Source organism: Narcine bancroftii, chromosome 1, assembly GCF_036971445.1.
Source record: "Narcine bancroftii isolate sNarBan1 chromosome 1, sNarBan1.hap1, whole genome shotgun sequence".
NCBI classification, from domain to species: domain Eukaryota; kingdom Metazoa; phylum Chordata; class Chondrichthyes; order Torpediniformes; family Narcinidae; genus Narcine; species Narcine bancroftii.
The window spans coordinates 48,833,963-48,855,363 of NC_091469.1; the positions used below are offsets into that span (position 1 = coordinate 48,833,963).

The window sequence follows — 21,401 nt, forward strand, 5'->3', positions numbered from 1 at the left end:
CAGTGGTTGACCAGCTGAGGGTATTCTTCTTAAAGCTCCATGGGCTCTTTCCAGTACCAATCCCTCAGAAAAAAATTCTTGCCCTAATATTTGCGGAATCCAGTCTTTAAAAAAACGAAGAGGACCTTGTCCTTCTATACCTTCTGGCAAACCGACAATTTTCACATTATTCCTTCTGCTTTGATTTTCCAAATAATCTATTTTTCTTTCTAGCTCCTTCTCATGTTCTCCTAATTCTATGACTGATTTTTCAACCTTCAAGACTTTTTCTGTGTTACAGTCCAAAAAAGCAGTCTGAAGTTTTTTAAATTCTTCATAAGATGCATCCACACGTGTCTTAACCATATTTAAATCTGAACTTATACCAGCATTCATTTGAACCATTTCATTCATTTGAGATGTCAACAAATCCATTCCAGGTTTTATAACAGCTTGAATAATTGCATTCAATTGCATACACTGTAAATCAGTAAAACTCAGCTCTGCTCTCTCCGACATAATGGCAGAACAAGGTAACTGCAGCTCCTGCTGCAACTCAACAGAAGGCATTTTAAAAGTTTTACTGTGGGTCTGAACTCCCAGCGACGGCATCCCAACTTCCTCAGGGGGTCGCCGCTGGTCTCTCTCCCCCCCCCCACCCCCCCACCCCCCGCATATCTCGTTGTTTTCTCATCAATTCGTGAAGAAAAACGATTTCTTCAGATTGAAATGCTACCTGATGCATTTCCAACATTGGAGTCGTCTTCGTGCGTGCTCCCTCCATTGAAATCGAAAGGCTTTCCAAATCGGGGTCCACTTCTTGGGAACATGCACCTTCTTCCGGAGAACGGGTAATTCCAGCGCCATCCTTCATTTGGTGAGCAATAGATATTTTTTCAGCCCCCAAAGGCAATCTTTGGGGTTTAGACAATGAAGAGATTGAGCATGGGACTGTATCAAGTCGTCTAAGCCCCAGATCTTCAGCACTTCGAAAATGTAACTTCTTATGAACTTGAGGTTTAGTCTTTTTAACATTAGTGGCCATAATAATTCCTTAATACTTTAAACTAAAATTTTAAAAGTTTAAACTTGAAAAAAAAGGGTTAAAAAACGGGTATTTAAAAGTCTGGCCAGAGAGGTCGAGATTGCACATCTAGACTCTACGCCATCTTGTCACACCCCCCTCACTCCCATACTCACATGTCTGTCCATGTCCTCATGTGCTATCCCACCAAGACTACCCGTAATTGGAGGAACAACATTTGATTTTGCGTCTCGGCACTCTCCAACTGGATGGCATTGACATCAACTTCTCCATCTCCCTCCCTCTCCTTTCCCCTTGTCTTCTTTCCCTCTCTATTCACATGCCCTGCCTGCTGATGTGTCTTCCCTACCTTATCCACCTATTACTACCTCTGCCTTTGGTACCATGCTCCTCCCCCTGCCCCTCTACCGTTTTGTTCAGGTGACTGCCAACATTTTTCCTTACCTTGATGAATGGCTCAAGCCCAAAATGTTGGTTATATATCTATCTTTGCTATATAAAGTGCACTGTTTGACCTGCTGAGTTTCTCCAGCATTGTGTTTTCACCTGTACCTGGAAGATGCCCTTCAAATTTGAACTCAATTATTAAAGCTGATGAAGCAAAGCTAAAAGACAAAATCCACCAACCATATGAACAACCTTACATATAATTAGTTATGCTGTAATAATTAGGTTCCCTCTTACAAAGCTTCTTAACATTACTCAATGGATTTCATTATATCAAGCACCTGAACCAAAAAAGTTCTGAATTTCCCTCATATCTAGTTACTCATTCAATTTTTATCCATTTATTAACCATATTGAGGTTAGCAAATCAGATTAGGGGAATAACAAACTCTGGAGTCACCTTTATATTATTGAGATTAATCTCCTCAAGTTCAGGATCATTTCTCATGACTTGCTTTAGAGTTTCTTCAACATCTGTAGAGTTTGGCAATTCATCAGGAACTGGCTTATACTGAGTAGGTTGTATGACACCTGCAGAAGACAGATTAAGTGAATGCTGATGTGGATGCCATGAAACATCATTTAACAACATGATCATCTTCAAATGGACTACAATGTAAAAATACTCTATGGGGCACCATCCATAACCTCTGGTTTAAAGATGAACATTAACTAGAATATCCCAGATCATTTAAATATCAAACACAATTCAAAAAGAAAATCTTGAGCCATCAGTAAAATGGCATAGTAAATTATTAAAATGTTTCTTTCTGATTGTAGGGAGCTCATTTCTGAAAAATGCTGTGAAGGGGCTTAAAGATGTTTTCCTCCTTCCATTCTAAAGGTATATGGTCCTTTGATATGTTTTAAATAATGGCTCGTCAATCCTTAGCATATTTTCCATCTGTAATGTTTGAATAATTAACATACAAAAAGACATAAAGGCTGCTACAAGGTGAAGCAGCTTTTATACAGATATAAAAAAAATACCAGGTCATACTTCCACTCATTCAACAGAGAATCTGGCATAGAATAGTTCAGCCTTTACAAGGCATACATTATCGTAGTTAATAATACTTCAGATTTTACTCACTGTTAAGGCCTTCCTTGTTGACTATGGTACTACTGGCAAGAGCTTCGTAGTATTGCTGGTTGCTCATCAGTGTGTGCATGCCAAGGATAGCTAAAATAAAAATAAGTAATGTATTCATAAAACCAGAAACTAACATATTTCAGTATATTGCAGACACTTGCATTTGATGCAGAAAAAAAGCAGACACATTGGAATGACAATGCAGTTCAAATAAAAGAAAAATCACCAGAGTGCTCAGTTTCATTCACGTTAACTTGCATTTGATGCAGAAAGTGCTCAGTTTCATTCACGTTAACTCCCGAATGACCAATCTAATAGATTATGATATATTTGGTTGGTCCAAACACTTCCAGCCAGTTCACAAAAGCATTTTTAAAATGGTTAATTCTCAGGTTATGTTGGATGGGCCAGTTTTGAGAAATACAGTTGGGAAGCAGACCCTTCAGCCCATTGAGTTCATGCCAACAATTAACCATTTGCACTAATCATACCCTAAGCCTTTTTATTCTTCTCACAGTTTCATCACCTCTTCACAAATTCTACAACTCACTGACACCCAATAGACAATTTACAGAAGTCAATTAACCTATCAACCCGCACGTCATTTGGCATGCGGAAGGAGTGCCTGAGGAAAGTCCACGTGATCGCAGAGGGAATGCCACAGAGGCCACAGATGAACTTCAGTGGCTAGAGCCATGGGATAGTGGTTTTAATAACTGCACCACCCATTGACTTGAGTCCCAGTTAGAAAAGGTCACATGTGGTGACCTTGAGCTTCCATTTTAGGTTATTGGGATATTTGAGGATATTAGGCCAGCCATGAAAAATGAATCACTTGTGTAAGTTAGGAAGGCCTTTGACTGGGTGGGAAATTCAAGGTAAAGCAGTTCACTGCATCTGTTATGTGGTTTACAATTACAATCCATCTCTATGCAATGCCTTTAACATATTAAGATGTTTCAAGGTGCCCACGAAAGCAATTTTCAACAGTCAAGTCAGGCATGAGGCAAGTTTGAGGTGTATCCTGAAAGAGAGAAAGTTTGAGAAAAAAGGGTCATTGGTAAAGATTCCAAAACCTTAGGGCTGAGATAGTTGTGACATCACCTAGTGGAATAATCACAATCAGGATATACAAGGCTCCAGTATTGGAAGGGAGAGTGGTGAGGCGAATAGGACTGGAGGAGATTACTGAGAAAGGACATTTCAGAGCAATGAAGGGATTTGAAAACTCGGGTGAGCATTTTAAAATTAGGCCATTGCTGGGCAGTGAATTCAAGGATGATTGGTGAATGAGATATAAGTAGCAGAGTTCTAAAGTCAAAGAAGCTGGCCAAAAGAAAAAGGAACTATCTAATGGAAAATAATACAAGCAAGAAGGATGATAGTTTCAGCAGTAATTCAGTTGAATTGACTCAGATGCAAAGATGTAAGTGGCTGGTTTAGACTCAGGCTCCAATGAGGGAGAGGGATAGAGTTAATGGTTAGGATGCAGTGTATTTGAAGGGAGCCAAAGATAATGAGTTTGTTCTTCAACATTCATTGGAAGAATTTTCTATGTATCCAATACTAATATCAGACAAGAAGCATTAAAAATCAGGGATAGTACAGAGTCGTAAAACACGGTAGTATGGTGGAGCAGGGTGTTGTCAGTGTATGCTTTTATACAATAAATAATATTTTATTTTTTAATGTTGTTATAAAAGGACAGGATGATGTTGAGAGTACTATAACAAACCTTTAAAAAACTTGAGAAAATGGAATTATAGAATGAAGAGAAGCCATTGCAGGTGATTCTCTTGTTCCTAATACATAAATAAGAATAACACTTACTTTTTATAATCCATTTTTAAAATTATATTTTGAATAATTGTTCATTTGCACTGCTACATGGCAGTTATTCTGCTGAGTGTGGTAAATATGTGAACTCTTCTCAGCTTCAACTTTTATTTCTTCATGCTCACACTCTCACAGTTACGGATGCCGCCATCTTGGGATGTGGGGGTCTCAGGCCACTGCAACATAGGGGCCCACTGACTTTATTTCAGCTGCCACCAAGCACCCGAAATGCTAGTTTTGCGGAAAACAAAAGCACCCCCGGAAGCGCTGCCCAGCCAAGGAAGCGGTAATGCTCAGGATGTGGAAAGAAGGGGCACTATGCAAAAGTTTTTAACTCCAGACCTTCTCCTTTCCCTACTAGTGCCACAGGTAGCTGCCATTTTGGCCAGAATCACTTCTGCCCTGAGCAACAGTACTGCGTGTATGCCATGGAGGCCACCATCTTACCTGACTGGTTCGTGGGTGCCAACTTACTAGTCCAGGTCAGACAGTGACTCAGACAATGACCTAGCCTGAGCATGGATTTCAAGGGGCCCCTGCCTTCCTCAAACTGAAATGTGTATTTTCTCAATATCATTGATGAGTAATCCTGGTTCCCATTTGCCATCCCCTGCCGGGACATGACCATGGCCACAGTCCTAAAGACACTGCGCAACATCTTTACCCTACTTGGGTACCCAAGCTACATCCACAGCAGCCAGGAGTCCTCCATGAGCAACGAGTTGCATCAGTACCTGTTAGCGCAGAACACTGCCACTAGTCTTACCACCCCTGGGGAACAGTCAGGTGGAAAGGGAGAACACCACTGTTTGGAATTGTTTCCTGTTTCCCATTGGCAAGTGGTCCTCCCTGAGGTCCTCCATGTGATTAGATCCCTCCTGTGTATAGCCAACAACAACACGCCACATGAACGAATGTTTTCCTTCCCCAGAAAGTCCGCGTCAGGGACCACACTGCCATCCTGGTTGATTTCCCCAGGGCCAGTTCTGCTCTGGAAGCATGTGAGAAGTCATAAGGCCAACCCACATTGAGAATACCTATCTCCTTCACGCCAACCTCCAATATGCCTACATGGCATACCCAGATGGGCAGGAAGACACTGTCTCTGTCCGGGGCCTGGTGCATGCGAGAGATCCCAAGACTGCCACTGACCATCTAGTGAGCTCTACCACCACGATCAACCACTACATACCCGGGCACCCTACCCCAACCCAGCTGCTCCACCCCAGTCACCAGACATGCAAACTGCCAACATGCATCACGTTGCCCAGGAACCAGCTGCTGAGTCATAGCCGGCACTACGGTGGTCCCAGAGACAGAAAAGACTGGCTGAATTGGTGATGGACACTGAACCCACTCTGCCCTGTTGGACTTTTAAAAAAGGGGGTGAATGTGGTGATAACATGGTAGTGCTATTTGTTCCATTTGTACTGTCTCTGTGTGTATGGCTAGCCCTCCTCCTTGATGACTAACCCTTTGACTCCTCCCCTTGGAATTCCATAATAAAGGCAGTTACGTCCAAGTCCATCCTCCAGTACGAACCCTGGAATCGAACCAGCAGCATCATGTTCAGTCTTAAGGGAATAAAATCCTGTCATCTGGTAACTTCCAGTCTTTTGAAGTTATTGAAAGTGTACCAGAAGAGAGATCCAGAAGAAACTGGGAAAAATTAAAATCACAAAGCCCAATGTGTAAACTCTATATTGTTGAATTGTTAGTAACAAATGTATAATATCAGCTCACTCAAAATAGAATATTTTTTTCTCCGTAACAAGACGCAGCACATGATAAAAAAATAGAGGGCTAAATTCCAGTCTGTGCTAATTTTACATTTGTACTTACTCCACCAGTAAATTAGCAGAGAGGAACTTGACCCTTACATGCAGTGATATCAATGATCTTATCAGCCCGTTGAAGCTTATTAGCCAAGCAGAAATTCTCAATTGTGTCTATTGGTCAAGCAGACAGTAACAACACTTTCCACAGCCCACAGCACAGTCAGCCCAGAATACATCAACTTATAAAGCATATTTGCCTGCAATAGTCTCCCTTTGCTCAGCTGATACAAGCTCAGGATCATGCTAAAATATGCAGCCTCAAATTTGGCAGCTACTACAATCTCACATCATTCAGCATCAAAATGACAGCAAATGTAAATAATTTCACAGGCTGATGATGATCTTACACTTCATGGGATAATGTGAATGAAATGAATAATGATATGGATTTGCGAAAGAACAGAATGAATGCTGAAAAATAAATGGTGTAGCTTAATGAACAGTCAAAACTTTAACATTCATTGCTAATCAAAATAATTAGAAAACAACTTTAATTTAATCTACTTGATTTATTTTGAAGTTGTTTCTAAATAAATAGTTTAATTCCACTGCCAACCGCCCCCTCCTCTCACAAACTTTCTGCCCGAGGTTGTGTCTTACCCAACCTGCAATCAAGCCCACTCATCTCATTGAACCGTCACAGCCAATAATTTTAAAAAAAAATCAAATCCAAAATATTGTTCATTCATCAACAAGATCTTTTCCATTTTTAATCTTATTGTACATTCAAATGAAGTCTAAGATTTTCCTGAAACTTAATGTATATTCTATCATCTATCTGACTCAAGCTGTAGTAAGTGGCATTGTGAGTCTCCAATGTGATACCCGCTCTCTCCCACTGTTTCTCTGTTACTTAGTCCTCCTTCAGCTACTTCACTGTTCTACCTACTATTAGCTTATGTATAGTTTCAGCTGTAAGGCAAATGGAGGTCTACTTCATCTTTCAGTCTAGAGTGATCAATATTAATTTTCCTAATGATAGGAGATACCAGTTCCAATTTCAATCGTGCTCCACAGCCAACTGTAGTGTAGGATTGATCCACAATCATAACTTGGGCCTTTTCCATTAGAAGACCCATTTTAATTGCAGAGAAATGTGTGTAGATCATGTAGATAATCTTATATAATAAATTGCAGAATAACAAGTGCTGCTGTGAGTTATTCCATTCATGAAAATTATAAATGAAAGATGAAATGGAATTTACCAGGAATTAGAAACTTCTCTACAATCAATGGCTAAACTGCAGTACATTACCAGTGTGCATGCTTGCAAATTCTTAATGCAAATCATTTTCACATCTGGCTTCACTGATGAAGGATGGGAAGGATAACAGAGATTATCTTGGTTTATTGAAATTGAGAATATAAACAAAAAAAAAGTGCCACAGCTTTAAAATTAAAACTTTGGAGACATTTTTTTTTTTTTACATTTGTGGTAAATGGTGACATTTGAGAATTCTGCCACTAAGATTCTATTCCATTACCTCAGCAGAGTCCCATGCAAATACATTACTATATTTTCCATGTAGTGCAGATGAATTTCTATTTGTGCTACAGCGAGTGGCACTGTGAAGTGAAACCTTTCTGTCGTCTGAGATTCTCTTACCTGCAATGTCACAAAGTTCAGCATCAGTAGCATTGACCAAGGCCTCCTCCAACTCTGGCTCCAGGGTAACCCTATCAATTACAGACTGGACAGGCTTCTCTTTGGGGATCCAAGGCTTCCCTACAGAACAGAACAGAACACCAATTTAAATTTACACAAAAATAATAATGGTCAGCTTCTGATCCATTGTGCACACTCCACCACTACAAGGATATCAGTGGTGGAGGGAGAATATTCAGAAGCACCTTTTCAGAGCCGCAAAAGATGGGCAATAATTATCAGAGATATGCCAATTTAAAGAAAAATAAATAAAAATAGTTGATTCTAGAGATGTTTTTAAAAGTTAATTAGTCCCATCTCAGGGAAAGTGAATGGAACATGAAGCAATACAAGATCCCTTTAGTGTGAGACACCATGTGCTTAATTCTGGAAGATCCAAATATGGGAACAAACCAGGAAAAACCAGAGGTGGTGGCATTTGCATCATCATCAATTAATTGTGGTGCAAAAACATTAGTTAGCTAAATGTTCCAGGTCGGGAAAACACAATTGGGATCTTTCAAGTGTCACCCATTCTATCTGCCATCATCTTGATCACAGTATACATTCTGCCACAGGCTAATATCAGGCTAGCACAGGAGGGACTCAACACTGTGATCAGTAGTCATAAGATAGCACATTCTGATGTCTTCCCAATCTTTGCAGGGGAATTTAACCAGGCCAACCTGAAGAAGTCTTGAACAAACTTCCACCAACACGTTACCTGTGAAACCTGAGAAGCTAACATGCTTGATCACTACTACACCCAACACAAAGAATGTCTACCCAGCCATTCCACAACTGCACTTCACCAAGTCTGATTACTTGACTGTTCTTCTACTCCCAGTATGCAAGCAGAGGGCTACAGCACCAGTGGTGAAGATGCTGAATGCATGGTCGACTGGTCCATATTCAAGGACTTATCCTCAAACCTGAATGAATATGCCACAGCTGTCACAGACTTCATCAAGACGTGCATGAATGATCATGTGTCAACGCGTACATACTGGGAGATCCCCAACCAGAAGCTGTGGATGAATCAAAAGGGCATGATCAATGGTGTTTAAGGCCAGTGATCCAGATCTCTACAGGTATGACCTGTGGAAGCCCATCTCAGCAGCAAAGTGGCAATTTTGAGGGAAGGTAGAGATAGAGTCAACTATGACAGGGAATGCAGGCCTTTACCTCCACAAAGTGAGGCCAAACACAATAAATGGGTGTGATGCTTCACTATCTGATGGGCTGAACATTTTTTATGCTTGCTTTGAAAAGGAGAACTCAATGGTACCTATCAGAATCCATGCAAAAGCTGATGATCCTGTGTCTCTGAGGCCAACATCCTTCAAGAGGGTGAATCTTCACAAGGCGTCAGGCCCTGGTGGCATACCTGGAAATCTGTACCAACCAACTAGCCAGAGTTTTCACAGACATTTTCAACCTCACATTGCAGTAGACAGAGGTTCCCATCTGCTTCAAAGGATATCATTCATTCCGGTGCCTAAGAAGAGCAGAGGGAGCTGTGTGAATGACTATCACCTAGGAATACAGTGATTCTGGTTGGTCATGACCAGAATTAACTCTTGTCTAAGTAAAGATCTTCATCCACTGCAATTGGCCTATCATCACAATTGCTCCACAGCAGATGCAATATCACTGGCTCTCCACTCAGCTTTGGATCACCTCAACAACAGCAACACATCGACAACAGCTCAGCTTTCAACACTATCATGCCCTCAGTACTGGTCAAAAAGCTCTAAAACTTGGGCCTCTGAAACTCCCTCTGCAACTAGATCCTTCGACTTCCATACTGGAAGACCAGAGTCAGTAAGACTGGGAAACAACGTCTCCTCCTCACTGACGATCAACACAAGCGCACCTCAAGGATGCGTGCTTAGCCTACTACTCTATACCCATGACCATGTGCCAGGCACAATTCAAATGCTATCTACAAATTTGCTGATGACATGATGGCTGTCAGCAAAATCACAGATGGCAATGAAGAAGCATACAAGATGGATATAGGACAGCTAGTTTAGAGGTGTCACCACAAAAACCTTGCACTCAACATTAGAAAAACTAAGGAGAAGTTTGTGGATTTCATGAGGGGGTAATCTGGAGAACACAAACCAATTCTCTTCACGGGGTCAGCAGTGGAAAGAATGAAGAAATTCAAATTTCTGGGTGTCAATGTCTCTGAAGATCTATCGTGGGCCTTCATGTTGATGCAATCACAAAAAAGGATCACCAGTGGCTGTACTTCATGAGGATTTTGAAGAGATTTGGTATGTCATTGAAGACTCTTGCAATTTTCTACAGGTGTACCGTGAAGCACATTCTGATTGGTTTCATCACTGTCTGGTATAGAGGTGTCAATGCGCAGAGCAAGAAAAATGACAGAGAGTTGTGAACTTAGCCAGTGCCATCATGCCTTCTTCACTCCATCGAGGACATCTACAAGAGGTGGTATCTTAAAAAAGCAGCCTCTATCCTCAAGGACCCCCACCACCCGGCCTTGCCCTCTTCACACTGCTACCATTGGGAAGGAGGTAATGGAGCCTGAAGAAGAACATCCAGTGTCACAAAGACAGCTTCTTCCCCTCTGACATTAAATTTCTGAATGGTCAATGAACCACAGACATTAGCTACCTCATGTTCTCTTATTTTGCACTAATTTATTACTTTAATGTAATTTATAGCAATATTTGTACAGCCATGCTGCTGCAGAACAACAAATTTTGTGACATGATCCTGATAACAAATTCTGATTCTGAAACCTTAAAACATTACACTTTTCAGTAGCTCTCAGCTTACTTTAAGTTTTCAAAAGAAGCCACTCACCTTCTTTGACTGAAGGTTTACTAAATCCAAACCTACTGGCCTACTCTCTTCCTATAGGCCTGTCATACATGTTGAATGATGTTTAACGCCTTGTGTCTAGAAAGATCACAAAGGCTAATTGCCGTAAAGAGATTTGCGAGTTCAACTGCTATTAAGGAAATTTGTAGATTTGATACAGAGGAAAAAAATTAGCACCAGTTTTTTTTCACAATTTACCAGCTGATTTCAGAGCGTCAAAACCAAAAAAATTGGATTTCAATTGAATTTCGAGAGTGGGAACAATCGGAAAGTCAGTACTGATCTTAAAACCTTAAACCCCCAATTTATTTATAACTCTATTATGAATTCCTGTATTCCACTTTGATAATAGAGTCAGCATCTGTTAACCTTTGATGCATTAACACTGCCTCCTGCCTTTGAGTGTTGCAGCTATATACTACATTATGAGAAATGTATAAATGCAGCTTAAATTATCTATTTGCATATCATAATTGAAAATGCAAAAAGGGAAAACTTATGCAAGATTCTTTATTTTACATAAAAACATTACCAATGTTGGAGTCAGGATTTATGTTTTTTTGTGGAGTTGTTCAAGTGAACCAGTACGGACTTGAAGGCCCGACATGGCCTGTTTCCGTGTTGTAAACGGTTATATGGTTATATGGTTATGGTTAATGTGATTGCAAGTAATTTTAGAGCACTCATTGTTTTCATTGGAACAACCACTGCTAATCAATTCAACCAGTATTTATTTTACTTTGCTTATCTTTCTGCATCTCAGCATCAGTGGAAAGGTGAACCACTATTGACCATCCTAATTTGCCCCTGAGAACCTGGTGTTCTTTTTAAAATATTTTTATTAATTTTAATAAGGAGGTTATACAAAATAAGGTAAAAGAAACAATTCCATAAAATATATGCATATACACAAACTTAATAAGGCATTTCCTATAACAAAAACATACTTGAATTATAAATTTATAAACTGGATAAAAACTTTATAATCATAAACCACAAGCTAAAATTATAACCAAAAATTAGATGTCGGTGGTGTTCCCCTCAAGTTGATCGAGTAGACAGGGAAGACCCTATCCCCAGCGCTTTTTATTTTAGCGGAGATAAGATAAAAACTTTATAATCATAAACCACAAGCTAAAATTAGAACCAAAAATTAGATGTTGGCGGTGTTCCCCTCGAGTTGATTGAGTAGACAGGGAAGACCCTATCCCCAGCGCTTTTTATTTTAGCGGAGATAATAAGAAGGGATCCGGATATAAAGAGCTTCAAAGTTGGGCAAGAAAAACACAAAATTAGTCTATTTGCCGATGATGTGCTGCTATATCTATCAGACTCGGGTAAATCTTTGGAAAATTACAAGGAACACTAGAAAAATATGGAAGAATATCTAGTTATAAAATAAATTTGGACAAAAGTGAGATAATGCCATTGACACATTTTGAATATGAAAAATACCATAAAGGAAGTAAATTTAAATGGAAGACAGTTGGAATAAAATATCTTCGAATAGTGACTGACAACAGTTTACAAAATCTGTATAAACTAAATTATGTTCCTCTTTTGGGGAAGAAAGAAGAAGACTTGCAGAAATGGAGGCACTTACTGATTACTGTAGTGGGAAGGGTTAATTGTATCTTTTTCAAATGCTGCCTATTCCGTACCTACAAATTTCTTTAAATTATTGAACAATCATATTAGACAGTTTCAATGGAATAATAAGGTACCAAGATAAGCTGTCATGGGACTAGGGGCTGGAAGGACTTAAGACTTTGATTTCTGGATTTAAAAAAAAACTACCTAGCTGCATAGGCTAGATTTCTCACCACCTTCTTTGTGGAAGACAGCCTCTCACCCCCACCCCCTTGGATTCAGATGGGGGGAGGGGAGAGCAAAGGATTTTATATATAAATGGAGTGTCAAAACTCTAGAAAAAAAAAGACAGATAATCTCATAGTAATATGATCAGAACGTGGCAAGAAATTGATGAATGTGTAGGAAAAAAGTAGAGATACCAATAAAATCACCAAAGGTATAAGACATAAGGGACTTTTGTGTCCTTTGAACAACTAAAACACAGATACAGAGTGGGCAATAGGACTTTCTTTTGTTTTCTCCAGCTTAGATTGTTCTTAAGAAAAAGATGGGGAGGGATCAACGTTGATCCCACCTGAAATTAGTGAAACTGAGCAAATGGTCTGGATGAGGAACACACCCAAATTTATAACAAAAATGTACTATGCTCTCCAGAGCGAAAGTGAAAGACCAGGGTTGCAGAGGTCAAGGGAAAAATGGGAGATGAACTGGGTGAGTGATAGCAGAAAGAAGCTGGTTAGATTGGTGTAAGGACAGCATGACATAAATGCAAGATATGGATTGGTTCAATATAATTTTTTACACCAATTATATCTTACCCCACAGAAGTTACACAGATCAAAAGCAGAAATATCAGAGATGTGGAACTGAAACAAGAACTTTTCAATATGCCATGTGGTTGTGTGTGAGGATGAAGCCATTTTGGCAAGATATCATAGAAATATTAACCAGGATAACAGGAGTGACCTTCACGGGCAACCCAGAGCTATATGTACTAGGTAACTTTCTGGAAATAAGAAACAAATTGAATAATTATCAAATATCATTTATAAAAATAGGACTGGCAGCAGCAAAAAAATGTATTGCAATCACTTAGAAGTTTGACTCCCCTCTACTTATAGCACGACAGACTGTGGACATGAACAGCTGTCTCCCTATGGAAAAAAAAATCACATAGAATTTAAAGAATAAATATGACACTTTTGAAAAGATCTGGCAGCCATACCAAGACCACAAAGGGGCCCAGAAACAGTAACAGAAAGGACTATAAATGTTACTATTATACATCTGTGATTTCCCTAATTGTATTCTATATATTGAAAAGATATGTAAGCTCTGATGGCTGATCTGTATGTAGGAAAAGGGTGAGGGAGGGACTGTTCTGTTTCTGTTGTTTGTTGTTGTTTGTAAGAAAAAGTTTAATATATTATGATATTGAAGATTTTACTATGTATATTTCTGAAAAAAATCAAAAATAAAATACACAATTTTTTAAATGAACAGATCCTTATCATTTTGAATACACTCTCTATACCGTCTCTGAAAAATGGCATCATATAAAAAGAGTTGAAAAAAGTGATTGGATATGATAGGACTTGAAAAAGAAAAATTCTGAAACATTTATGAAATGCAAAATGTTTTCTAAACTGTGTCCAAATTCTCACAGAATATTTAACAATTGGATTATCTATTAACTTGGTTGAAAATGGAAGTGAAAAGCCAAGAAGTGTTGAATTAGAAAATTTGTGGGGGCGGGGGAAGAAATTCAGCTCCATTTATATCCAAATTGGGCAGTCAGAATGATATTGAAAGAAGAAATAAAATGCGAGACTTTGGATAGTGATGGCCCAATAATAAAATCTAAAATTAGGTAAAGCCATGCAACCAACTTCCTTTGATCTCTGAAGAAGAACTTTATTAAGACAAGGATGCTTACCCTCCCATATGTAAGATGATATGGCTGAGTCAAGTAAGTAAAAAAATTAATTTAGGAACAAATATTGGAACAGATTTTAAAAGATATAAAAATTTAGGCAAAATATTCATTTTAATAGAAATTATCCAGCCAACTAGAGTTGAAGACAAAGGTAACCATTGGGTCAGGGAACTTGTAAGCATATCAAGATAATTCTACTTAAAAAAAATGTTTATGATCCTTTGTAATTGTAATACCAAGATAGGTAAGCTGATTTTTAACAGCCTTAAAAGGAAAACCATTACATATTGCTGCATAAAAATTCAATGGAAGATGTTCACTTTTATGTACATTCAATATATATCCTGAAAATTGATTAAACTGTGATACCACTGACATCATATGGTAGAGGGAGGTGTCTGGATCTGAAATGTAAAGTAAGAGATCGTCTGCATAAAGAGAAACCTTACTTTCGATCCCTTTCCTCCATATCCCCAAGATGCCGTTGCACTCACAAAATGCAATTGCCAATGGTTCAATCACCAGATCAAAATTTTAAAGGGCTTAATGGGCCACAATGTGACAAGTGCCACAATGCAGATTAAAAGGTTGAGATTGTTGTAAATTAGTAAAAATTGTGGCAGATGGTCATGAACACAATAGTTTAACCCATGTAATAAAATCAGAACCAAAATTAAATTTCTCAAGGGTTTTAAACAGATATGACCATTCTATCTGATCAAAAGCTTTTTCAGCATCCAATGAAAGAATACACTCAGGAGTTTTCCTGGAAGGCAAAGATATAATATTCATTAAATTATGTATATTAAAATAGGAGTATCGGTTTGTAATAAACCTTCTCTGGAACCTCCATGTTCATGCAATCACAATAAAGGCTGGCCAGTGGCTATACTTTTTTGGTGTCTGAGGATATTCTGTATGTCACTGAAAAATCTCAAAAACTTCTATAGGTGTACCATGGAGAGCTTTCTGGAAGGTTGCATCACTGCCTGGTATGGAGGCGCCAACTCTCAGGACAACCATAAACTCCAGAGGGTTATTAACTCAGCCTGCAACATCACAGGCACCAGACTTCATTCCATTGAGGACATCTACATGAGGAGGTGTATTAAAAATGCAGAATCTATCTTCAAAGACCCCCCACCACCCAGGCCATGCCCTCTTCACTCTGCTACCATTGGGAAAAGGTACAGGTGCCTAAAGATGAGCACTCAACGGTACAAGGACAGCTTCTTCCCTGCTGCCATCATATTCCTGAATAATCACTGAACCAAAGACACTGCCTTAATTTTCATGCACTACTATTTTTATTTATTTTTTATTTATAGTATTGTTGTATTATAGTTATAATGTGAATGTTCGCTCTATGATGCCACAAAACACTGAATTTCATGACTTGTCATTGAAAATAAATTCTGATTCTGATCTTCAGAAATAACTGTTGTTTAAATGTTTTCAATCCCATTGGCTAAAATTTTATCATATTTGCATTGACATTCAGTATGGATATCGGTCTATAGCAAGACATTCAGTTGTGCTTTTACTTTTCTTTGCAAGCCTCATTAAATGAATCTGGATGTTTACCCTGTTTAAACAAATCAGCAAATACCATCTTTAAATAAGATGTGAGGGATTGAGAAAATAATTTGAAAAATTCCATAAGGAACCCAGCAGGTCCTAGGCCTTTTGAGATTGTAATGAGCAAATAGCAACCATTATTTCAAGTTCAAGTTCGAGTTCGAGTTCTTTATTTATATACCACATTTTTTCCATCTTGCATTGAGTGCTGTACCAATCAAGGCAATCAATCAAAACTAGTACAACTATTTACAGAACAGCGAATTAATATGTTATAAATAGACCACAATTGCAGAGAATAGTACAAAGCTGTTGGGGGTTAGAAACATAAAAAGGGTTTCAGACGTTAAACGCTAATGACAGAAGGTATGCTTTTAACCTGGATTTAAAGCAGTTGAGGGAGGGGAATGTTGTTCCACAGTTTGGGGGCCTCAACCATGAAGACCCCATCTCCCTTTTGTGTGCACTTAGTTCATGAAACAGCCAGGCTTCCTGCAGTAGCTGACCTGAGCTGCTTGGGAGCAGAGTAGGGTATAAGTATTTCCTCACCCAGTATAATTTGGCTATCTGAAGAAATCTTAGGGATATTCAATCAGACTGTCAATTTTTTTCATCAAATTACCATCATTTGTACATTTGGAAGAGTATAGTTTGGAATAGAATGTTTTAAATGTAGAATTTGTCTCCAAATAATTTGAAGTCATAATACCATTATCTTTATAAACCTTTATAATGTGACATTTAGCACCAAATCCCCTCAAGAGGTTGGACAAAAACTTATCAGATTTATCGCCATGAATATAAAATTGACTTTTAGATTTCAAAAGTTGGCATTTAGCTGGATATTTTGAGAGAAGATCAAATTTAGCTTTATGAGTTTTTAGTTTGAGCATATTGTTGGCCTTATGGGTTTCCACAGTGGATGATATTGAGCCCTCCAAGAGTCGATGGGACCATCCAGGAGGTCAATAAATCTCAAGGAGCTGTTAACACTGCGAGGAGTCCATTTAAATTAGCACCTCCCCACCACACCCCACCCTGTCAAGTAAGGAGGGGAGGATGCTTACCTGGCATGAAACTTTGTGCACCACCATCACACTTCCACCTCATTGCACATGAGCCAGCCAGCATTTCGAGCATCACTTTCATATATCCCCCTCATGCATCAGCCAGCTGCTCATGGCCTGCAGACCCCAGGATGCTGCATTTAACACGTAAGTGCCCTTTATGCTTCTTAACAATCTCCATTTGGGCTGTGGGGCCTGCACCCCCAAATGGAGGATAAATTAACATCCAGCTCGAAGCGACAATGGACGGAAGACAGAGGGCTCAAAAGCTCATCAAGCCTAAAACTGGATGTCTGGCCATCCTAACCAGCACCCTCCCCATCTAGCCCCCCCTGTCCAACTCCCCATTCCAGCCCCCCCCCCTCGTCCAGCTCCAGAATCCCAAGCCCCCCATCCAACTCCAGAATCCCCCCCCACCCGACCAGCACTGGGATTTCATGCCTGGGGGGGGGGTCGATGAAGGACCATGTAGTCCATGAAAGGGTTGACAGTCTAAATAGTTTGGGGACCCCTGATCTAACTGTTTGATTTGTTTAATTAACTCTGATTTTTTTTATTAGTCTTCCTTTTTTATTAACAGCATACAAAATAATTGGCCCTCTTAGAAAAGCCTTCAAAGTATCCCATATAACTAAACTAGAGGTCTCTGAAGAGACATTAGTATCAAAAAAGAAAACTATCTGTTCTTCTATAAATTAAAAAAGTCCTTATCTGATAATAACACTGAATTAAAACACTAATTTTTTTTTTCCCTTGAGGAAAATTATTTAACATAGCTAGATTAGAAGATGAACAATCTATGATAGGGTCCAACCAGCAGTTGAAATCCCCCCCACCTAGAATAAATGAGTATAAACTTAAATCCAGCAAGTAAGTGAGAAAGTTTTCAAAAAACCCCTGATCATCAACATTGGGAGCATAAACATTTGTGAAAACCACCATTTTATTGTGTAATTTCCATGAAACAATAACAAAATGACTGTTAGAATCCAAAACAACATTATGTATACTAAAAGGAATATTCTGATTAATAAGGACAATTCCACTCTAGATTTAGCTTGAAAAGAAGAATGACAATGACATTGCTGCCCTTTCCACCACAACATCAGGCGCCACATATATGTGTCCCCTGTAAAAATATAATGGCAGCTTTAAGTTGTTTTAAATGTGAAGCCACTTTCCTTCATTTTACTGGATGATTTAAACCTCTCATATTCCAACTCAGGAACTTAATAGGATTAGCCATCATCACTCAATAATAGAAAGTAGAGGATCTAATTTCACAAATTCCAATGCACATGTGCAAAGCCGAGTTTGTGAAGCATGCACAACAACCTCCGGCCTGCAAATGGCCTTATAAAATCATAGAGTACAACTCCATAATCGGTAACCAGAAGGATCTAAACAATAAAGCACCATGGCAACACAAATAACCTCAATTCTTCTCCATTCCCACACCCCCAAGGCTGATGAAAAGGCTGACAACACACTAATTAATTCTAAAAATCTACACTATCTCCAAGTTTAGATTAAACGTTCTTGCTCAAAATCAATATAACGTTCCCCTGCTGCTCTAATGAGCCAAAATAAGCCATGTTTAGACTAAGTACAGTAAGCATCAAGAAGGAATTAAACACTTCTCATGTAATTATTTTTTTTAAGTGTTACAGGATTTATAAAATGGATTTTTATCCCATTTTAATAAAGTAGACTTGACTACAAGTACAATCAAAAGGTGTCGAATTCTTTTCCTAACCACTCCAGATTAATTCAACTCACAAAAACAATGCTTTCTCTGTAAAAACTCAAAAAAACCCAAATGAATGAACCTTTATGTTAAAATTCAATCATCTGTTCTAAACAGTCATTCAACAGAAACAAAAGAGAGAATGTCATTCAGGAGTATGAGCGGGAAGTAGTTAATGAACTCCCAAGTGTCTTCCACTGAACCAAACCATTTCTTGTTCCCGTGGGAAAAAATATTCGAAGGCTAGCTGGAAATAGCAGATATAACTCAGACATAATTTCCCTGTAAGTGGCCTGCTCCTTCATAACCTCGGGAGAATGATCTTCCACAATTCTGATTTTTTTGCCTTGGGCTTCTCGAATCAGCAGTTCCTTCATTTGATAATGATGAGGGTACATAACCACAGAATATGATTTTTGCCCTGATTTAGGCTTAGGCAATAATGAATGGTATGCTCTATCAAGCTCCGGTTATGTTGGAAATAACTGATCTCCAAACACCATTGCCAACAAATCAGAGAAAAATTTAGTAAGCCCACCAGACTCAGCATCTTCAGCCAAGCCTACAATGTCCAGATTCTGTCGCCTACTTCGACTTTCTAAATCAATAATTCTAATCGTTAGTCTCTCTTTATTATTTTCCAGATGTTGGACCCAGTTGTCCATTTCCTTTAAAGTAGATTCAGCAGAGGTCAAATCCTCACCTTGTTGATCTAAAGAAAGACAGACCTGTGCAAATCAATTTTCCAGTGCCAAAAGGCTTTAATCTAGATGTTTAAATCCTGCATCAATAGATTCTTTAATTTGGGGGGTAGAGCGTGATGGTGTGAGGGAAAGAGGTGGAACGAGGACTCTCCCAGGGGAAAAGTTTTAAAGCCCGAAAATAAAAATTCTGAAAATAATTTATAGACATTAAAAACTCTTGGAACCTACCTGCAACGTGCAGGGCATGGCTGGGAAAGGAAAGAAGACAGCAAAAACTAAGTTAACAGTGAGTAAAGAATTGAAGAAAATGGAGAATGTATGGCTTACCTTCACAGTCGAATCTGAGGTTCAGGTTCTGGAGCCGCCAGGAGCAGCATCATCTCCCTAGGGAACTGGGGAAGATGACACTGGAGCCAAGCAGATCTCTCCCGAGTAGTATGAGAATGTTGTAAGCATGCATGAAGGGTTACCCTCACGCATGCTCAGTAAGGAACAACAGGCTTTGGAATAGTAGAATGGAGGTACTATAACTTGGGACAGAGCTGTCAGAAACACCTGTTTTTTTTTAAAACAGAAGGAAAGGAAGACCAAGAGGAATCAGATGAAGATGAAGAATTAGAAGTGCAATTATAAACAATTTTCCTTCAAAATTGAAAGGCCAATTCCAGATGTTAAGAGAAGATGTACAGCAGTGGTTCCCAACCTTTTACTTTCCACTCACATACCATTTTAAGTATTCCCTATGCCATAAATGTTCTGTGATTAGTAAGTGATTGCCTAAGGTGGGATGTGAGTGGGAAGGGAAGGTTGAGAATCACTGCTCTAGACTCAATTATTACTGAAATATTTTGCTTGAGAAAAATTGTCATTGGCCCATTTCCTTTGGAGTTATGAAACTGTGTACATAACGAATCAATTTGGAATGATTAAAACAGTGGTTTTCAAACTTTTTGTTTCCACCCACATACCACCTTAAGCAATCCCTTATTAATCACAGAACACTTATGGCATAGGGAATACTTAAAGTGGTATGTGAGTTGAAAGTAAAAGGTTGGTAACCACTGATGTACAGAACATTAAAGGTGATGTGAAAGAGTGGAATTGGATGTGCAGATGGTTAAAAATGATATGGATATTTGCATGGACAGAATTGAGAAGGTTGAAACTTCTGGGAACTACAGAGGAAAGAATTACTGGAAAAGATTGATATACTGGAAAATCATAGCAGATGTAATAATGTTAAGATTGTTGGTCTTAGAGAAGACTCTGAAGGTAATGAGAATCCTGACGTATTCCTAAAGTTGTGGGTGAAGAAAAATTCCCTAATAGAATTGAATTAGAGAGAGCACATAGACCTTTAAGGAGGAAGCCACTGGCAACTCAAACACCCAGGGCTGTATTAGTGAAATGCCTACATTATCAAGATAAAGAAAGAATTTTAAAAGTTGCAGTGCTAAAAGGCAAGTCAAAATATGGGACCTATCATAATCAATGGGAATAAAATTTTCTTTTATCCTGATTTGAGTAAGGCAGTGGTGGATAGAAGAAAAGAGTTCAATCCAGTGAAGGCAATTCTTTGGAAGAAAGGTTATAAGTTTACATTCAGACACTCAGCTACATTAAAGATATTTCTAGATAACAACCAATCTAATTTTTTTTTTGCAGCAGGAGAAGCAAGAGTTTTTGCAGAATCTCTTCCTTCAATTAAAGAAGATCACCAGGGAGCAGGAGGTCTAAGTCCTCAATGAGAAATGCAAAGAGAGGTGATACAGATACAGCTTACACCTAAGAGAGCCATTCCATTACAGGTTTCAAGCTGACAACAGTAGATGAGACAGGTCCGGAGGAACAAAATCAAACAGTTATCCTGATGATGCTCAAGTAAATGCTGACTTGGAAGCAGCTGCTGAAAGACTTCTTAGAATATAATTGACATTTTCTTTCTCCAGGGGTGGGGGTGGATGCTTGATCCTTTGCTTGTGGCAGGAGCCACAACCTGTATGGTGGAGGGAGGTAGTGCTCTTTATTTTTTTTATA

At 38.9% G+C, this 21,401-nt stretch overlaps 1 protein-coding gene across 2 annotated transcripts in view; it reads right to left on the minus strand.

Moving 5' to 3' along the window:
* The window catches only part of tmod1 (tropomodulin 1), an 81,131-nt gene that overhangs the window by 26,991 nt on the left and 32,739 nt on the right, over nucleotides 1-21,401 (minus strand). For both annotated transcript variants that reach the window (XM_069926297.1, XM_069926306.1), the window contains exons 3-5: nucleotides 7,845-7,964; nucleotides 2,565-2,654; nucleotides 1,872-2,002 (exon numbers count right to left, since the gene is read on the minus strand). In XM_069926297.1, the coding sequence (XP_069782398.1) occupies nucleotides 1,872-2,002; nucleotides 2,565-2,654; nucleotides 7,845-7,964 (341 nt within the window). The remainder of the gene's footprint in view (nucleotides 1-1,871; nucleotides 2,003-2,564; nucleotides 2,655-7,844; nucleotides 7,965-21,401) is intronic.